The sequence below is a fragment of the Physeter macrocephalus genome, chromosome 7 (assembly GCF_002837175.3).
Source record: "Physeter macrocephalus isolate SW-GA chromosome 7, ASM283717v5, whole genome shotgun sequence".
NCBI classification, from domain to species: Eukaryota; Metazoa; Chordata; class Mammalia; order Artiodactyla; family Physeteridae; genus Physeter; species Physeter macrocephalus.
This window is the reverse complement of record NC_041220.1, coordinates 19,144,899-19,165,262: the sequence shown is the minus strand read 5'-3', so window position 1 is coordinate 19,165,262 and position 20,364 is coordinate 19,144,899. Positions and strand designations below refer to the sequence as shown.

At 40.8% G+C, this 20,364-nt stretch overlaps 1 protein-coding gene across 1 annotated transcript in view; it reads left to right on the top strand.

Moving 5' to 3' along the window:
* Window positions 1–20,364, top strand: part of EIF4E (eukaryotic translation initiation factor 4E) — a 129,451-nt gene that overhangs the window by 65,334 nt on the left and 43,753 nt on the right. The window contains exon 2 of the mRNA XM_024126591.2: window positions 13,786–13,832. Coding sequence (XP_023982359.1) covers window positions 13,786–13,832 — 47 coding nt within the window. The remainder of the gene's footprint in view (window positions 1–13,785; window positions 13,833–20,364) is intronic.

Here is a 20,364-nt window from a genome sequence, read left to right as displayed (position 1 = left end):
GGAGCACAGGCTCCGGACGCGCAGGCTCAGCGGCCATGGCTCACGGGCCCAGCCACTCCGCGGCATGTGGGATCTTCCCAGACCGGGGCACGAACCCATGTCCCCTGCATCGGCAGGCGGATTCTCAACCACTGCGCCACCAGGGAAGCCCCTTCTTTTAAATTTTTAAAAAATATACTAAATATAGGTGTTCTTCTCTACCTATGTATCAAAATATAATTATTCAAAATTTTAAACTGTCATCTATGTATATTTATTGTTACTGGTTGGGTTCCCTGGGAAGCAGACTCTGACACAGAGCTTGCAGCAACAAGCCGTTCATTAAAGATGAACCTTGGGGCCTTCCCTGGTGGTGCAGTGGTTAAGAATCCACCTGTCAATGCAGGGGACACGGGTTCGAATCCTGGTCCAGGAAGATCCCACATGCCGCAGAGCAACTAAGCCCGTGCGCCACAGCTACTGAGCCTGAGCTCTAGGGCCCGCGAGCCACAACTACTGAAGCCTGCGCACCTAGAGCCCGTGCTCCACAAGAGAAGCCACTGCAATGAGAAGCCCGCGCACCGCAACGAAGAGTAGCCCCCGCTCGCTCCAACTAGAGAAAGCCTGAGTGCAGTAACGAAGACCCAACACAGCCAAAAAATAAATAAATTAAATTAAAAAATTTAAAAAAAAAGAACCTCGGTGGCTCACCATTGTGTTAACAGCAGTTTACCCCTTGTGCTGCTTAGATCCACTTTTAAAAAAAAAATAAATTTATTTATTTATTTTTGTCTGAGCTGGGTCTTTGCTGCTGCGTGCGGGCTTTCTCTAGTTGCAGCGACTGGGGGCTACACTTCGTTTCAGTGCGCGGGCTTCTCATTGCGGTGGCTTCTCTTGTTGCAGAGCACGGGCTCTAGGCGTGCGGGCTTCAGTAGTTGTGGCTCGCGGGTTCTAGAGCGCAGGCTCAGTAGTTGTGGCGCACAGGCTTTGTTGCTCCTCAGCATGTGGGATCTTCCCGGACCAGGGCTCGAACCCGTGTCCCCTGCATTGGCAGGCGGATTCTTAACCACTGCGCCACCAGGGAATCCCAGATGCACTTCTTCACATACATTCCGGAACACCTCCTCCCAGATCCAGGACACCTGTTTTCCAGGGGAAATTTAGAAGTGGAAGATGAGTGAAAAGAATTACAGCCCTGGGACTTCCTTGGTGGTCCAGTGGTTAAGACTCTGCACTCCCAATGCAGGGGCCCCAGGTTTGATCTCTGGTCAGGGAGCTAGAGCCTTCATGCCTCAACTAAGAGCCCACATGCTGCAATGAAGATCCCGCATGCAGCAATGAAGAACCCGCGTGCTGCAACTAAGACCTGGCGCAACCAAAATAAATAAATAAATAAATATTTTTTTAAAAAAAGAATTACAGGGCTGTGGCTGAGTTCATCTTGTCCCCCCTCTACTATACACTCAAGATTCTTATCACCCTCAGAGAACAGCTTTGCTGGTCTTGGTAGCTTGCCCCATGGTTTGGCCCAGGTCCTTAACCTACAGGTCTGATTTGCAGGGTACCATGTCCTTCTTTGGTACCTAATAATTTATATACTTGTCCATTTGCCATCAAAATTGGGCAAGAAGTATCAAGAGGTACCCAAGTGGATCTTCTGGGCACCAAGCATATCCTCCCAGAAGGCTGGATATGAGGGTCAATTATTTCTGACAGAGTGATGATTCCTCTCTTTGTCTCCTAAGTTGCCAATGACAGTAGCTCTATCAGCCTTGGTAAGTGAAATTCATCTTTTGGGGCCCATGTGCAGTCACCATGGATATTCTATTCATGCACCCACTGGTCAAGCACTGAAGTGGCTGATAACAGAGGCTGGGTACCATCAAGTGGCCAAGTCATTTTGTTTTCTTGGTTGTTTGTGTTTCTTTCAAGATCAGTGCTGTCTGGTGCACATTAACGTGGGATACAAAGATCCTAATATTTTGTGTTCCCTCTCATCTGTTTATCCACTCTACTCCAGACCTACTTGAGTCTAATTTTGTAATCTTCCTTCAGGTCCCTGTTCAGATGGCCAAGCCATTCATCAGTGGCATGAGTTTATACATGTTCTAACCCTGGGCCACTTATCTTTCCACATAAAGTGGAGGACCCAGGGCACAGTGTACCCTTTGGGAGGAAATTCACTCACCAGCTTTTTTTTTTTTTTTTTGGCTGTGCTGTGTCTTCGTTGCTGCGTGGGCTATCTCTAGTTGCGGCGAGCGGGGGCTACTCTTCGTTGTGGTGCGCGGGCTTCTCATTGTGGTGGCTTCTCTTGTTGCGGAGCATGGGCTCTAAGTGCGCGGGCTTCAGTACTTGCAGCACGTGGGCTCAGTAGTTGTGACTCAAAGGCTCTAGAGCGCAGGTTCATTAGTTGTGGCACACGGGCTTAGTTGCCCAGCGGCATGTGGGATCTTCCCGGACCAGGGATCGAACCCATGTACCCTGCATTGGCAGGCGGATTCTTAAGCACTGTGCCACCAGGGAAGTCCACTCACCAGCTTTTTTTTAAGGCCACACCCGTATGGAGCTCTAGTGACTATTCTCTTTTTAGCTTGCATCCACGTATTGAGGTAACCCAGCCATGATTCAAGCTTGAACTTTTCTCTTCCATCAGCTGTTCCTGAGAAATTTCCCATATAGCCATAGTGCACATTGAAGGAGAGGTGCTGATGCCCCCTGCTTGAGCCCACCGGTCCTGCTTATGCTGAATCCCAGATGTACCACTTTCATCTCATAACAAATCATTGCTAGGCTGCCTAACCTTGTGACTTGGTGAAATAGGTCTGAGAGAACCCACCTCATCTGTGTAGTTACCACCATATGGTGACTTGGTGTCCAATGGTCACATACTTTTCTTCTGTCCCCTGCATTGGCAGGCGGATTCTTAAGCACTGTGCCACCAGGGAAGTCCACTCACCAGCTTTTTTTTAAGGCCACACCCGTATGGAGCTCTAGTGACTATTCTCTTTTTAGCTTGCATCCACGTATTGAGGTAACCCAGCCATGATTCAAGCTTGAACTTTTCTCTTCCATCAGCTGTTCCTGAGAAATTTCCCATATAGCCATAGTGCACATTGAAGGAGAGGTGCTGATGCCCCCTGCTTGAGCCCACCGGTCCTGCTTATGCTGAATCCCAGATGTACCACTTTCATCTCATAACAAATCATTGCTAGGCTGCCTAACCTTGTGACTTGGTGAAATAGGTCTGAGAGAACCCACCTCATCTGTGTAGTTACCACCATATGGTGACTTGGTGTCCAATGGTCACATACTTTTCTTCTACTGGGGTCTTATAGCATGCCAAAAATTGTTTTTCAAGAGTAAATTTCTCTGCTACGAATGTCATGGCCTTGCTCTAGAACCCCAGAGACCTGCATTGTGATTATCCCACTGGGGTTTGACAAAAATTCCACGTAGCATTTTTTACCACCATTGATACCTCTAACATCATAGATCTTACAGATAATACAGCCCAAGGGTCAGATTGCACCACAATCTGATACTACTTCAAAGCCCTTTCTCCTCTGGGCCCTACTTAAAGCTAGCAGCCTTTCTTATCACTTGATCCCAGATGTAGAATATGCTGCCTTTATAACCTAAAACGGCATATTTGGTGTTGGGCCTCCTTTTTCACTGTGGGGTATGTTAGAGGCAACAGTTGGTCCTTTAGTTTGGATGGGATATCCTGACATGCTCTTGACTATTGGACCCCCCCCAAAACTGTATTTTTGTGGCAGGCTCCTGAATCTTAGTAGGGCTTATCTTCCACCCTCTGGTGCACATATGTCCTGCCTAGGTCTCCAGTGTTGTAGCCCTTTTCCAAAGTATACAATCACCCAAAGAAATGACCAGAGATTAATTTGGAAAAGAATTGGGAAAATTATTTCCCCATTACTGGCCATAGTTCCTCTCTCCTGGGCACCCAAATCCTTCAGCTTATGGATTTTGAGTCTGAAAACTGACTCAGATCCAGGAATTGGGCAAAAGATTGTGATGTTTTATTGGCACAACTGCCTTCAGCTTCCTTATCATCCAGCATCGATTTTTTGATGGTGTAAGTTGAATAGTACCCTTGTTGGCTACCCATCTATTTTGCACCTAAAGGCTTTATGTCCTATTACCTATTCACAATTTTGAGGGACAGGTCCCATTGACTGCTATACACTTTTCAATTATCATGTATATTCTTAGCAATCCTTACTGATTCAAAGATTAGCAACTAGAGAATCTAGATGAAGGTTTACAGGTGTTTAGTGTACTGTTTCAACATTTTGTAGATTTAAAAATTTCCAAAATAAAAGTAGGGGAACAGAGGTAAAGGCTATGAATAAATAAATAAATACAGAAACTAGTGACAAAAGTCATCAACTATACATATATATTTTAGTTTTATGGGATTTTTCTTCCTTTACAATATTAGAATCTCTCTTTTTTTTTTTTTGGCCATGCCGTGCAGCACACAGGGATCCTAGTGCCCCCTGCAGTGGAAGTGCAGAGTCTTAACCACTGGACCACCAGAGAAGTCCCCAACAATATATTCGTATAATATAATATAATAAAAAAATTTTTAATTCCTTTAAGGCTAACTGCTGATGCTTGTTGTAACCTGTTAGGTTGATACAACATTTTTGGAGAGCCATATGAATTCCAATATGTATAAAAAGTGAAAGTTTTGGGCTTCCCTGGTAGCGCAGTGGTTGAGAGTCCGCCTGTCGATGCAGGGGACACGGGTCCGTGCCCCGGTCCGGGAGGATCCCACATGCCGCGGAGCGGCTGGGCCCGTGAGCCGTGGCCGCTGAGCCTGCGCGTCCGGAGCCTGTGCTCCGCAACGGGAGAGGCCACAACAGTGAGAGGCCCGCGTACCGCAAAAAAAAAAAAAAAAAAGTGAAAGTTTTGTTGTATTCTATAAACCATTTAATTCCATTGCTGAAAATTTATCCTGAAGTAATTATCTAAAATATGAAAATAAATTTCTCATGAACGTATGCATTAGAGCATTATTCATAATAGGAGAAAACTGGAAATAACCTGAATATGTAGCCATGGAGAATTAGGTATTGTAATATATCTACTTAGTGAAATATTCTGAGGCCGCTAATGCTACCAATGTTGATATGATGCTCTAGGAAGGACACAATATTACATAGAATTTCTGCCAAAAATGTACGAGTTTAAAAGTGTTGTATCAACATAACAAGTCCACAATAATCCTAACAGCATCGAGTTTTAAACTGTCATAGGAAACAATCAGATAAACCAAAGTAAGGGATATTCTTCAAAACAACTGTCCTTTACTTTTGAGTGTCAGTGTCTCAAAAGACAAGCTGAGGAACTGTTTCAGATTAAACTGAAGAGACATGACAACTAGTGCAATGCATGATCCTAGATTGGAAAAAAAAATTTTATAAAACTAATTATTTGAACAATTGGAAAAATTTGAATATTGATTCGATGATTATATTTTAGATAAAAGTGTTGAATATTACATTTCCTGATTTAATTGTGTTATGGCTCTGTAAGAAAATATTTTCATACTTAGGAGGAACATGTTGAAGTATTTAGAGATCATTATGTCTGCAACTTGCTCTCAAATGGCTCAGAAATAATGAAAGATTGAGAGACAAGGCAACATGTTAACGATTGTTTAGTTTAGAAGGGTTTGTGGAAGTTACTATTACAACTATTCTGTAAGTTTGATAATTTTTCAAAATAAAATGTTTAAAAAGTATTATCCAGTCTACAATGTCCAAAATATTCTCAATAAGAGATCATGTGAAAAATACAGTTCAAAACTGTATGTGATCTATAATTGTAAGAGCATAAAATGTTGGCATATTGATGTATTAGGGTAGTAGGGAAGATTTGCCTTCTTAAAAAAATTTTCTTTAATGATGTTTGTTATATTGTGTTTAAAATGAAACCATTATATAAGATTAAATGCATTTAAAAAATCACCAAGGGGCAAAAAAACAAAAAAAGAAAAGAAAAGAAAAAAATCACCAAGGGGAAGAACAGTATAAAAACAATAAGAATAATAAAATAATTTTTAAAACTCCAATTCTACTCCAGGGTTCCTTAAACATGTTTCGTTTGTTTGTTTGTTTTTTCTTTTTTCTTTTTTTTTTTTGGATATAAAGCCTAATAATTAACTCTTCTTTTAATTTCATTGAGAAAGAAAAGAATATGCCAGTATCCAATTTATACAGCTCCTGAAAATATAATTCTACAGGTATTCTATTATAGTAGCAACATATAACAACAAAATTCCAGGGTCCTTAAACATGTTTCGTTTGTTTTGTTTGTTTTTTCTTTTTTCTTTTTTTTTTTTGCCACGCGGCTTGCAGGATCTTAGTTCCCCGACCAGGGATCCAACCCGGGTCCCTGGCAGTGAAAGTGTGGAGTCCTAACCACTGGAACGCCAGGGAATTCCCTCCTTACATTTTGAAAAACGAAAGTTTAATTTATAGATCCAAACCAATTTAAGCTGTTGTCCCATCCCCCAACATGAAATCTTTTGCTAAAGTCCAGCTCCAAGTTAAAAAGCAAATAAATAACAAATTCCTCTCTGGGTGTGGGTGTGATTTCTTTTTTTTTTTCTTTTGATGGAGCTGAACACAAGGCTTTTAAGTAATATTATCTTCTGTCAGATATCTGGTTTAATCTCCCCAAATAAGAACATAGTTCCAAGTTTCTTTATGAGTACTTTAAATACTTTTACCCCCTAGGCAGTTTCAGAAAATAGCATGAATTTCCTATATTTAACATTCCCTTTTTTCAGCTCTTTGAAAAAAAAGTTTTATTGTGGTACAGTTGACATGCAATGTAACATTCCTTTTTTTTTTTTTTTTGGCTGCGTTGGGTCTTCGTTGTTGCACGCGGGCTTTCTCTAGTTGCCGTGAGCGGGGTCTACTTCCTTGTGGTGCAGGGCCTCTTATTGCGGTGGCTTCTCTTGTTGCGGAGCACGGGCTCTAGGCGCACAGGCTTCTGCAGTTGTGGCTCGCAGGCTCTAGAGAGGCTCAGTAGTTGTGGCGCACAGGCTTTGTTGCTCCTCAGCATGTGGGATCTGCCCGGACCAGGGCTCGAACCCGTGTCCCCTGAATTGGCAGGCGGATTCTCAACCACTGCACCACCAGGGAAGCCCAACATTCCTTTTTAAGACAAAAAAATAAACAAAAGTTAATAAGTTAAAATATTTAAATATTTTCACTTAAATATTTTCAGTCAAGTATCGCTCTGCTCTTCAAGTATTAATTACATTTAGCTAATCCTTTTTGTAACTAACAAAACAATAATTTCCCTTTAGTTTTTAAATTTCAACAATGACTGCTGACATTTTCCTATATATTGCCAAAATCGCTTTCAGAATGTAAAAATTAAGCTCTAATAAAGGGATAAGATTGTGTTTACTTATCTTGCCATCTTATTTTACTGTAAAATAAAATAGGTATTTAACTCTCATGTGAACCTATTCTCTTACCTTTCAGGGGGGAAAAGCATATAAGCCTATATGGAAAAACTTTTAAGCAAGGTCAGATTTTTTTTTTAAGGTTCTGTTTCCATAAATTGCCTGGCAATTAAACTAACAGTTTGTTTCATAAATCTGCCCAGCATAGTAATTTTTTTTCATTTTCCAGAAGTCACTTTTTATAAGCTAAGTACGTCCAGTCTGCTAATATGCATATCTAGATCAAACCCTTTTCCCCTTCTTAAAACCTGATAATCTCAGGCACTGATATGATAAAATATGGACCCGTTTCCTAACTTTCCATTTCAGAGCTGTGAATGCTGTTGGTCAGTTTGTACTAAATGCATCCACAGACCTGACAAAAGCTCTCCCCAAATAGTAAGTCTTTAATAGTGATTTGTCATTTTTTTCAAAAGATATAAATGGCTCTCTTGCGAGTATTATTACCATTATTTTATTATTTATTTTTAACAAAACAATAATCACGGTTTTCCATTAGCTACTTGAAACACATAAGGTGATATCTGAGAATTTTTAGTACGTCCCATGTTTCTAAGCAATGTCCTGAATGAGGATTGGTATCTCTCAAACTCTGAACTTAAAATAAGAGTTTAGAGGTAGGTGAATCAAAAATTTCTAATTCACAGGTCTCCAAAGATGCGGTAGGAGTAGAAAGGCACATGGCAAGTCCTGGGGAAGGTAGCCATCCAGACCATTCCTGTAGATTGGTGTTTCCTCAGAGAATCATCACAATCTGAGGAAACAGAGAACATCCAGTCCACAGGGGTAGTTTTCTTTTAGCCAAGCTCATAGAACGTAAGTAAAACAAACTAAAAAATTTAGTGCCAGTTAAGATGGACTCTGAGCAATATAACTAGTCTAGACCTTCATGTATCCATACCAGCCCTACACATATACAAATCAATACCAGAAGATACTTTCATCACGTGGTTACTTGGTAAACCTGGAAGCAAACAAGGAGAATTAGTTGTGGTGTCCTCAAGAAACCGCTCCCAATGAGGGCCAAATGGACCAGAGATCCATATTTTTGCACCAGGGCACTCTGTCCCCAGAACAAAACTAGATGGCAAATATTGTCATTCTGGATTCCTCTTTTATAGATGGTAAGCAGACCAGCTCCCACCCATTAACATATTTCTTTAGACAAGTTCTATGTAAGCACTTACTCATGTATGTAGCAATGAAAATCCAGTCATGCTTCCCTGAAGTTCTACCCAAATCTCTGAATTTTGGGTATTTACAATCTTGTGGGTTATTTCTAAAAGCTACTGATCTCATCCCACTACATTTAAATTTTTTTCTAATTTCAATTTTAAAAGGTAAATTACATTTATTTATAGTATCTTATTGTTGACCCAGCATACTCCTTACATGAATTTTTCACATACTCTTTGCAGATTATTTCTCAGTATTTCAGACAATTATCTTTCTTATTAGGCAGTCCAATTACAATCTAGTCAATATTATATAGTGTTAAGAGCCCTGAAGACAGAACTGTGTTCTTGGGAAAGTTATTTGACCTCAGTTTCCTTACCTATCTCAGAATGTTGTTTTGAAGATAAAATGAGGTATTATCAATGCACATAAACTGCTTAACATGATACCTGGTATATAGTAATTTTCCTATTACATTGTTAGTCCTAAGGCTAGAATTCTGTGAAGTTTTAAAAATTTTGGTTTTTCCCAAATATTTGTTGGCATTCTACCTACAAATCATCAGGGACCTAACATTTTGCTAGTGGAGGCAACCAATGATTAATTAAATAATATTTAATATAATACTGGGCTTAGAGTTAGAGTTATAAAGTGGCCTGAAGAAAAATAAAGCAGGGCAAGGAGATAAAGAGTAATGAGCATGATAATTTAGATAGGGTGGTCAAGGAAGCCTTCCCTCAGGAGATGGCATTGGAACAGAGATCTGAATGAAACAAGGGAAGAAATGAAGTGACTGTCTCAATCGTTAGGTGAATGAGTGCTTGTTTTGGCTTGTTAGCTGCACCCTTTCTGTTCTTAGTCACACTTCTTTATACGGGTAGTGAACTATTTATATATCTATGACTTAGGATGCCAAACAGATTTAACAGTCCAGAAAGGAAGTGCCTGGGCTTCCCATATCCTTTAAATATCCTTCAAATATTACACATTTCCCATTACTAACTTAGTACTTCTTGAATTGTCAGTTTTGTAAATGAACTTAGTATTAGAAGTCCTTCAAAGAGATACAGGCATTTTGGAAGACCCTATCAGAGAAAAGCAGCTCTGGTATGGAAGAAAGAATCTTGGAGTCAGGAGAATTGGGTTTGAATTCCAGCTCACCCACTGGCTGTGTGGACTTGGCCTGTGTCCCCTACTTTACTGAGTCTGTTTCTTTATCTATAAGATGGGGGTGATAATGTTTAATTCACATATTTGTTATAAAGGTCAAATGAATTAATTGATGTGAAAAATATGTGGTATGTTATAAGAAATCAGTAGTTGTCTCTGAAAGCTTGGAATATCCTTAAAGATAATGGGCGGGGGTTGGTTCTCTGCATAGAAGAATTCTTAAGCATATTACACTATACAAAAAGTAGAAATAAAAAATTTATGTTAATATATTAATATTAATATAATATTAATCATGGTAATTATAGTTAACATTGAGTGCTTACTATATTCTAAGAACTATTCTAAGTAAGTTACATGGATTAACTCATTTCTCACACTAACCATGCAAGATAAGTACTGTTATTGTGCCTATCTAACTCATGACAAAATGAAGCACAGAGACTAAATAATCTGCATGTGGTCACAGTATAGGGGAGAATTGGGATTATGAACCAAGAAAATTTGACATTGGAGCTCATGCTCTCAAATACTAAACTATATAATTGTAATTTAAAGGATTGTTTATCCTGTTTGAAGCCATCATTTTAGGTCTTTCCTAAAGTAACATCACTGTAGAAAGTGACAATAACAATTTAAAAAATAGAGTATAAAGTATAACCAAGTTTAAAAAGAGAGTGAAAAAGGTTTTACAAAAAGTTAGTGTTAACTAGAGGTTGGTTTAGATTATATCTAAAGTTAATACTCAAAATTTAAATATTAAGGATCATTTACTTTATTATGCGATTTCATATCTTCAGTCTCAAAACCTATTCATTTTAAGAAAAAATGATTGCTTAGTACTATTCCAAGTCTAAGAAAGGCAACTAATTTAAACAGAATGTCTAAAATTCCAAGGCCTGTTTTTTTTTAAAATCCTAGACAGTGTAGCAGTAATATTTTTGAGGGATTAATCATAGCAGATGTGATCAGTTTGAACCATAGTTGAACAATGCCCAGCAAAACAATGACTTTGATTATCTAGAAAACCTAAATAAAATTCCAATGACAAAATACATGATAAAAATGATGTGCTGTTTTTATTATGATGTGTTCTATTATTTAAAGTCTCTTTACCATGAGTTAGATCTATAAAGACTAGTAATATACCAGCTTCAGGATTATATTATATAGAGAAAAGATCATGACTATTTACAGATGCTAAATGATAACCAGTCATTCCAGGCATTTATTTATTTATTTTCCAGGATTTTAAATAATAGTTACCATGATACTATGCTGGGCCATTAATTATGTATTAACTAGATAACTCCAACAAGTAGAATAGTGTTTCAATACCATACCCCATTTCAAATATCTTTTTTATTACTCTTTCCTTTAAGTACAAGCACAAATATGGTAGTAATGTAACAAATGTACTTTTTTGTGCATTAATAGATTAATAAATAAAATATTTCAGATTGGCAAAAGGAAAACAACCATATACACACATAGATGAAAACCTAATCACCAAGTTTTTGACATGGTAGAGTCTAATGGTAATATTAGGAAACGACACATGAATGTGTCATAAAACACATGCAACAAAGTTCATAGAAAATGGAGAGAAATTAAGTTCCAAAGAAGAGGAGTGTATATATATACCTCTACTATACATGTAGAGTAGAAGTACTAGGATGATTGACAAAAGTGAGGTGTGTTTTGATCAAGAGAAAAGTTTAAAAAATGGAAGCTATTATTAAAAGGAAGTTTTAAGAACATCACTGGTTTTCAGTCCCACCGAAATCTCTTTAAATTTTAAATCTCTTTTGTTCTATTATCTAGCAGCATTGGGAAAATAATACATATATACTATCTCTTCAAAGATAACAGGATACTACTTTTAAACAGCAAAAAGTATCACTGAGATCGACTATAATTACTTTGGATAGGTTAACTAAGAGTAATAGTCTGTAAATAGAAATCCATTTATCCATTTCTTTTATGTTTTCAGAATTCTTTCTACTTTAAACCTACTAGAGCTAAGTTGACTGGTCAAAAGCTTTTATTAATCGTGTCTGACATCCAGGTAAACCAAAGCATATGATCAGGCAATGGTTTTGAGTTATTACAGCCTCAATTATGCGTTAGCCAACCCAAGCGACCACTATGTAGTCAGCAATAGGTATGACACAGCTCTGGACATCAGCAACACCGTAAGCGGGCAGGCACAGGCAACCTGCTTATACTGATTTTTCTGGTGTTAACATTCGTAAGAAGCATGGAAAATAGTAATCATATGTCTTCCTCATTAAAACCTTACAGTAGGGCTTCCCCGGTGGCGCAGTGGTTGAGAGTCCGCCTGCCGATGCAGGGGACACGGGTTCGTGCCCGGTCCGGGAAGATCCCACATGCCGCGGAGCGGCTGGGCCCGTGAGCCACGGCCGCTGAGCCTGCGCGTCCGGAGCCTGTGCCCCGCAACGGGAGAGGCCACAACAGTGAGAGGCCCGCGTACCACAAAAAAAAAACAAAAAACAACCTTACAGTAGCGCTCTAGTAGATTTCTTTACCTCTGTTTTTTGTATTAATAACCGTGCAGAATAACACTGTCTTGAAAAATGACAGCACAGCATCTTACAGGGAAAGGAAATATAGGATGCCACTGTAGGGATAAATTTTTAATTACCAGTGATTATTGTGAATATAACACTATTTTCCTGAACATTAAAGTCTCCATGGAGGGTAGCTACAGTTAAAAAAAAAATTGTTTTGAAACTTTAAAATTGCATTGGTGTACATGATAATGTAACAAAGTGCACAAAAGAAAAAATTTAAACATTGTTTAAAAAAGAAAACATTAGGGGAAGCCGCTGATCCTTAGGAAGGCACGAGGTTGACTATTATGAAGCATTTAGGGAGTCCGATTCATTTTCAAAGCTGGTTACAATCATTAGCATAGCACACCCTTGTGAGGGAAGTGTATTATCATCTGTGGTTCATAAATGAAAAAGCTAGGGCACTGAATGATTAAGTCACTCGCCTAAGGAGAATGAGTCAACGTCAAGAGTCATAGTTGACCCGGCCTAACGACTCCTGACGGTCAATCCAGGGCTTAGTCAGCAGGGGCCGGAGTGGCTTCCCTGGCTGGCGCCCGGACTTCGGCTATTTCCTATCACGTTAAAGCAGAACAGGGGAAGCGAGAGGGCCCAACTTGCAAATGATTCTTACTTCCACGCAAGCCTTAGCCCTGAGGTCTTAAACTCAGGAGTTGGAACAGGAAACGCCGTCGGGTGCACTCCCCCTCCCCCAACCTGTGGCAAGTGGCTACTGTGGGCGGCTCCGCCACCCCTTTTGGCAGTGATGGCCATGAGTGACCACCAGAGTTAGCGGAGCCGGGGGACCGGGGAGGGTTGACTGCTTAAACGATGATTCTCCATCGCCACCTCTTTTTGAAACTAAGAGAAGATGGTGTGCAGTCAAAAGAAAATTAAATAAACACACAGGCAACTTGTCCTAGGACCTCAACTAAGCAAATGAAGCCTTATTGTGCGTGCTGAGCCTTCGGTTCCCAACCTTTCGGGGAAGATGGGAGGACAGGGCGACAAAGGGTACAGTAGGCATGCCTGGCAGTAAGTGCGAAAGCAGCTATCCTGGCGGAAGAGCAGACGACTGAAAACCACCCTCCTACACGCGCGTGGCCGCCGCGCCGAGAACCGCGCACAGTACCCATCGACCACGTGACCAGTCCTTTTTTTTTTTTTTTAAACTTCTTTGCCTAAAAGAAAAAAAAAACGAAATCGAGAGCGAGAGAAAGACAGAAGGAGAGAGACTACACTTCCCAGAAGTCTCGTTAAACACGCCGCCGCAGTCTTGCGCAGGCGCCGCCAGGCCCAAACGGACACGTCCGTCACGTGAGCAGTAGCCGGCCAATCCGGTTTGAATCTCATTTTTTTCCTCTCACCCCCGCCCCCCTTCAGGAGCGGTTGTGCGATCAGATCGATCTAAGATGGCGACTGTGGAACCGGTGAGTATTGCTTTTGGCCCCCACCCCCACCGGCCCGCACGCTCCGTCTCCCTTCGGACTCGGGGACCCCGCGGGACGGCGTTCCCGGCGCGCACGCTACCGCTTGCCGCCCCCTCCCCCTCTTCGTGGGTCTGACCTCCCCGCGGACAACTGGGGGCGCCCCGGAGGTTGGCCGCGACGGCGTGTGGAGCCCACGTTCTGGTGGGGGGCCTGAGAGCTTGCGGAGAGGTGTGGGGGAGGGGCGGCGCCTCAGGCGGAGTCGCGAGGGGGTTCGAAGGTGGAGGGTGACCTGGACCCTGAGCTAGGTGTGTGGGAATTGTGTCTTCGGGATAGGAGGGCGCTGGGCCGTCTCCGAGCTGGCGCCCGGATCCGCAGGGAGTGTGGGCGGCGAGCCGGCCTGGAATGAGATGGAGGGAGCCCCGGGACAGACTTTCCGTGTTTCTCTCCCTCGCTCTAGCCCAGGGGCTCGGGTGCGGGTCGCGCGCCGGTACTCCTTAGACTGGTGGGCCAGGGAGCCGGTGGGCGCGCGTTACCCTAGGGTGAGTTGGGCGGGAGTGGTGCCGCGGCGTGCGCGGAGAAGCTTCGACCTCGCCTAGGGGAGCTGAGAGCGGCCAGCGCATGTTACGCCGGCGCGTCCGAGAGTTGCCGGGGTGGCCTGCAGGGGAGGCGAGAAAGGTTTGGAGTGGGGAGGAGAACCCCGTGTCACGCGGTAAAGTTCTGCGAGTAGGATGAAGGGTGGTGGTGGTGGTTAGCAGGGGCATCACATTGTCCTCGCCCCTCCATGCTGGAGCCTGGGCTGTCATGGAGGAGGGAAGGGGGAGGAGCGAGGCCTACGGATAGCTGCTGCCGGTCTGGTTGCAGGCTGGACCTGCTGCATTTCACACGCGCCCGTCTCCCATTCATTCATCCTTTCCGCGCAGTGCGCACGCCTCAGAGAATGCGAGTGGGTGTAGATCCGTCTGTTCTTCCGAGTCTGTCTTTATCGTCTGGAAGGTTCCTCAGGCACAGTTTATTGGAAATAGGAACTTAACTTTTAAAGTTACTTTTCCATTTGATTTTCTCTTTATCCGTTCTACTGGTTTCCCTCCCAGTTTGGGCACCATCTTAAACTTCTTTCAAGCAAGCTGATCCCAGAACATCAAGTTGATTGTTAACCGTCCAAAGGAGGGAGTATCTTTGTCATAGTTTGGGTTTGCCGGCAGTGGCTCACTGAAACTTCTAGGCCTGTGTTGCCGTTCCAGGAATGTCACATCTAAGTGATATTTTAGAGGCATAATACATTAACCAGAAAACCTTTGATACTCTGGAACCAGTTCTGGACCTTGGTTGCCACATATTTTCATATATCTTTAATGGTAGTTTGAGATTTTGATAATGGCTTCCCAATTTGTTTTGACTTTTTAAAGACTTTTATAACTATTAAAAAATTAGTTATGAAAAGGTCTACAGAATACAGAAATGCTTATTTTTCATTACATTGACGTAAACTATCCTTACCTTGTTGCCAGAATTTAAGGCAGATTTTCTGCTTGGTTACTTATTCTTTTATTGGTACCAGTGTTTATTTATATTCCTGGAAATTAGATTGACTACAGAACTTTCTTAAGTTGCTGATACAGTTAAATGATTTTTAGAACATTAATGTTAAATAGATAAAAGATAAATATGTAAAACTTTAACATAAAACCCTTTAATGGGCTCTGATATTATTTCTGACTGGATCAACTCTCCTACCGACCGTACCAGCGTCAGTAAAAGCATTACAGCAGGGGCTTCCCTGGTGGCGCGGTGATTGAGAGTACGCCTGCCGATGCAGGGGACACGGGTTCGTTCCCCGGTCCGGGAAGATCCCACATGCCGCGGAGCGGCTGGGCCCGTGAGCCATGTCCGCTGAGCCTGTGCTCCGCAATGGGAGAGGCCACAACAGTGAGAGGCCAGCGTACGGCAAAAAAAAGAAAAAAGCATTACAGCTGGTAATAAGGGCAAGGCTAAAACCTCTAAACAATAAAACAATAAGGTAGTCTGTGAAGTTTCAGTAACATTTAGGGCCTTTGGGTTTTGCAGGCTATGCTGTTTTGTTTCAACAACAGGGAACAAAACTACAAAGTGTTGAAGGACTGTTTTGAGTCAGTAAATATTTATAGCTCCTGATATGTTTAGGACCTTGTACCAAGTGTTCTTTAGGATACAGAGTTATACAAAATGTGATTTTATACCTTGTTCAGTGTAAATTTTAGGAGCTTAATTTCCAGTGATCTGGTCAATGATGCAGTATAGCATTCCTTCTAGTGCTGACCCCAGGGAGATTTCAATACTGCATTTAAATTTGGGGAGTAGGGAACCTAAAAACTTAGTGTGTGAAAGTCAAAAGCCAGATTGAAACTATAATAGATTGAGGATGCATGTAAAATAATTTTAAGTGTTTATTTTTAGTGAAAAATGCAACTTTAAAGTACTTTTAATGCACCTTTGTCCACAGGTTAGTCATTTAGAATTCTTTTTGACAATTTTAAATAGTGGTTTTTTTTCTTTTTTAAGCAGCTGATTATTATTTGCTGCAATTGAGGTATCCCTGTAAAAGCCTACAAAAAGCATATTTGTTCATTGCTATTTCAGCTAGCTTGTGAGTTCCGTTATTTTTTGCTGGGCATAATCAGAAGCACCTAGAGTCATGGGTTTTTTCTGCTTGTCCCACCTTGGTAGGCATTCAGGGAATTTTTATCTATGGAAATTAAGTAAAATATCAGTCGTTTTCAGTTTGATATTGTGTGCTTCTCAAGTGTGTGTGTATGAGATCATTTAGATTAAGAAGTGGCTTACATGGAATCTAAAAAAATGATACAAATGAACTTATTTACAAAACAGGAATAGATTCACAGACATAGAAAACAAATTTATGGTTACCAAAGGGGAAAGGGAGGAGGAAGGGATAAATTAGTTTGGGATTAACAGATACACACTGTATAAAATAGATAAACAACAGGGACCTACTATAGAGCACAGGGAACTATATTAAGTATCTTGTAATAACCTATAATGGAAGAGAATCTGAAAAAGAATATACATATATACACGTGTGTGTGTGTGTGTATATATGTATAAAACTGAATTACTTTGCTAATACACCTGAAACTAACACAACATTGTAAATCAACTATACTTCCAAAAAAACCAAAAAAACCAAAAAACCCCACAACAGAACACACACAGACACATAAAAGAAGTGGCTTACAGATATTAAACTTGTTGACAAGCTTGATAGGTATATTAAAGGAAGCATTTTACAGGTAATATGGGAACGTTTTGATCATTGGGATAAACAATACTCTCCTATTATTCTGTTGGCATTTGAATTGTGGTTAGGTCAAAATTAGACTTTGTGGGTAGATCAAAGTTAGACTTAATGTTAGTTGGCGAAGGTGGCAGGCCATCTTGCCTCCAGTGGGTCTTGGTTTTTGGCAGCTTTTATCTTCATTGTGCATTCTTCATTATTGGGTTTTTTTTGACATGTTCTTTTAAAGGTAAGAGATTTTGGTTTCTTTAGTTAAACTGAAGGTATATAATTTTACTTGTTTTTACATTGTAGCTCTTGAATTTTTTAAACTGTTACATTAATTTCATAAATGGAATCAACTTGGACGGTCAGCTGATCTAATGTTTCCTTTTTTATCCTTTAGAAACATGTTTTGTATTGCAAAGAGTTTATTAAAAGTAAATAAATCTTAAATACGTGTTGACAAATATGTTGTTATATAATGCCATGTTTTTTTGCTAACCAAAGACTACTGATTAACAAGCAGACCTTGCAAATTAATATGCATATTTTTGCTTTAAGAAAGAACCCAGTATATCAAAGTTCATTCATAAACCAAACAAATTTAGTTCTGGTGTTTATATTTTAGATTTCACTTTGTTTTTTACTCTGAATTAAAATTATGCCTAATTCTTTGACTTAGAGAAGTCCAGTTTAGAAATAGACATAGTTTTACACACCAAAGTTGCAGAGAATAAAATGTTTAATGAATTATGTAACCTTAATCCAATTTGGACAGAAAATTCTATGCCACTTTTTTTTTGCGGTACGCGGGCCTCTCACTGTTGTGGCCTCTCCCGTTGCGGAGCACAGGCTCCGGATGTGCAGGCTCAGCGGCCATGGCTCAAGGGCCTAGCCGCTCCACGGCATGTGGGATCTTCCCGGACAGGGGCACGAACCCGTGTCCCCTGCATCGGCAGGTGGACTCTCAACCACTGCGCCACCAGGGAAGCCCTATGCCAAATTTTTTTTAAAGTATTCTATTTAATTTATATAAGGTTAAGAATATAGGAGAAGTACCAGCAGTCTTGGATGTAACAAGGAACCTGTGAAGTAGTTGTTCTAGCAATGGTAATTTCTTCTTTTCCTTCTCTGCTACTATTAGAAATTTCCTTGCTCTTCTGGTACCTCTGAGTTGCTCCATTTTTGTCATAGAGAATTTTTTGAGAAGTGGAAACGAGCCTGAATTATAGTCTAATTTTAACATCTCTGTGACCTTGAAGACTGAAATTTCTAAGTCTAGCTGAAAAATGGGAATAAGATATAGTGACTTTGATTTTCAAATGCACTATTCAGGGATGAAGATTTGTCAGTTATGAAAAACTAGGTAGGGGACTTCCCTGGTGGCACAGTGGTTAGGAATCCGCCTGCCAATGCAGGGGACATGGGTTCGAGCCCTGGTCTGGGAAGATTCCACATGCCACAGAGCAGCTAAGCCCGTGCGCCACAACTACTGAGCCTGCACTCTAGAGCCTGCGAGCCACAACTACTGAAGCTCACGTGCCGTGACTACTGAAGCCCGCGTGCCACACCTGCTGAAGCCCGCGTGCCACACCTGCTGAAGCCCACGTGCCACAACTACTGAAGGCCGTGTGCCTAGAGACCGTGCTCTGCAACAAGAGAAGCCACCTCAATGAGAAGCCAGTGCACCGCAATGAAGAGTAGCCCCGCTTGCAGCAGTGAAGACCCAACACAGCCAAAAATAAATAAATAAATATTTACTTTAAAAAAGAACTAGATAAAGTTAATATTCCATAGGTGTGCTGCATATAGGTGTATCCATGCAAAGTTGTACTCACCTTTTCCTCTCTTTGCTAGGAGATTTACATAGCTGACTTTATCATTTCTTTGACATCATTAAGAAATACAAAGCTTATGATCCATAACCCACAGATACTCTTCCCACTCCTTACTGTAAAAATCACTAGTGTTTCTTTAAAAGTTCCTATACGTGTCTAGAGAAAAAAGAAAGGATGGCTTTTGTCTCTTAAGTACTAAGTAGTCCCTTCTAGAACCTGAGAATGTGGTCAGAAAAATAAGATTGTTTTTCCCAGTTGGAACTTTTGATACATCTTCCATAGAAACAATAGGAAGCTGTAGTTTTGGCTCACTGTGTTCAGTAAGTTTCTATGGAATTATGACAGATCTACCCAGCATTGAATTTCCAGGGCTATAGATTTAGAGTTCTAAGCAACTGAATAAAAATGATCTTTTAAACACAGTCTGTAACAATGATTTTTAATGTAGGTGATCTTTATATCTTAATAATAGCTAACACAAAGCACTGTATGTTAGGCACCTTACTAAGTGCTTTACATATATTAATTCATATAATTTTTAACAGCAAACCGATGAGGTAGGTATTATTCTTATTTCACAGTTGAGGAAACCAAGGCACTGAGAGATTAAGTAACTTTGTGTGACTAACTTGCCCAAGATCACAGAGCTAATAAGTGGTGGGGTGGAGTTCAAACTAAAGCAACCAAGTTCCAGAGTGTGTGTTCTTAACCATGACACTGTCTTTCCCATAGGCATTTAACGTGTGTTCCTTGTGTGACGTGGAAAGATTAATTTGATAAACTTAATATTTTGCTACAGCTCTAAAAGAAAATATGTGGACATTTGTTTTTAGTTTCTGTTGTACTACATTGTTTGCTAACTGATATCCAAAATATTGAATCTTAAGAAAATATCACCTTGGTGTCTAAATTTGAGGGCTAAACAAGTAGTTATACTGGCCATACTTCAGTAACTGGTCCAGAACTTTGTGCGTTGATTTCTAAAGAAAGTGAATGGTCATTCTTCTTCTCCCCCTTCTCATTTGATTTCTGGACCTGTCAATTCATATGATTTACCAGTTAAAATATTTTTCTAGTGAAAACAGTGTAGTGAAATTGAAAAAAAATTTGCAAACGTGGAATTTACTCTCATCTACCTTTGTGCTTTTAGTAATTTTGGTGAAAGGTCTGGCAAAGAGTTAAGCAGTTGTTTTGAAAAAGTTTCAGTTGTAGTATGTTGCTAGTCTTAAAAGCTAAATTATTTGGGGAAGGTAGATGTAATAAGACCATAAGATTTCTCTGAGGGCTTCCCTGGTGGCGCAGTGGTTGAGAGTCCGCCTGCTGATGCAGGGGACACGGGTTCGTGCCCCGGTCCGGGAGGATCCCACATGCCGCGGAGTGGCTGGGCCCGTGAGCCATGGCTGTTGAGCCATGGCTGTTG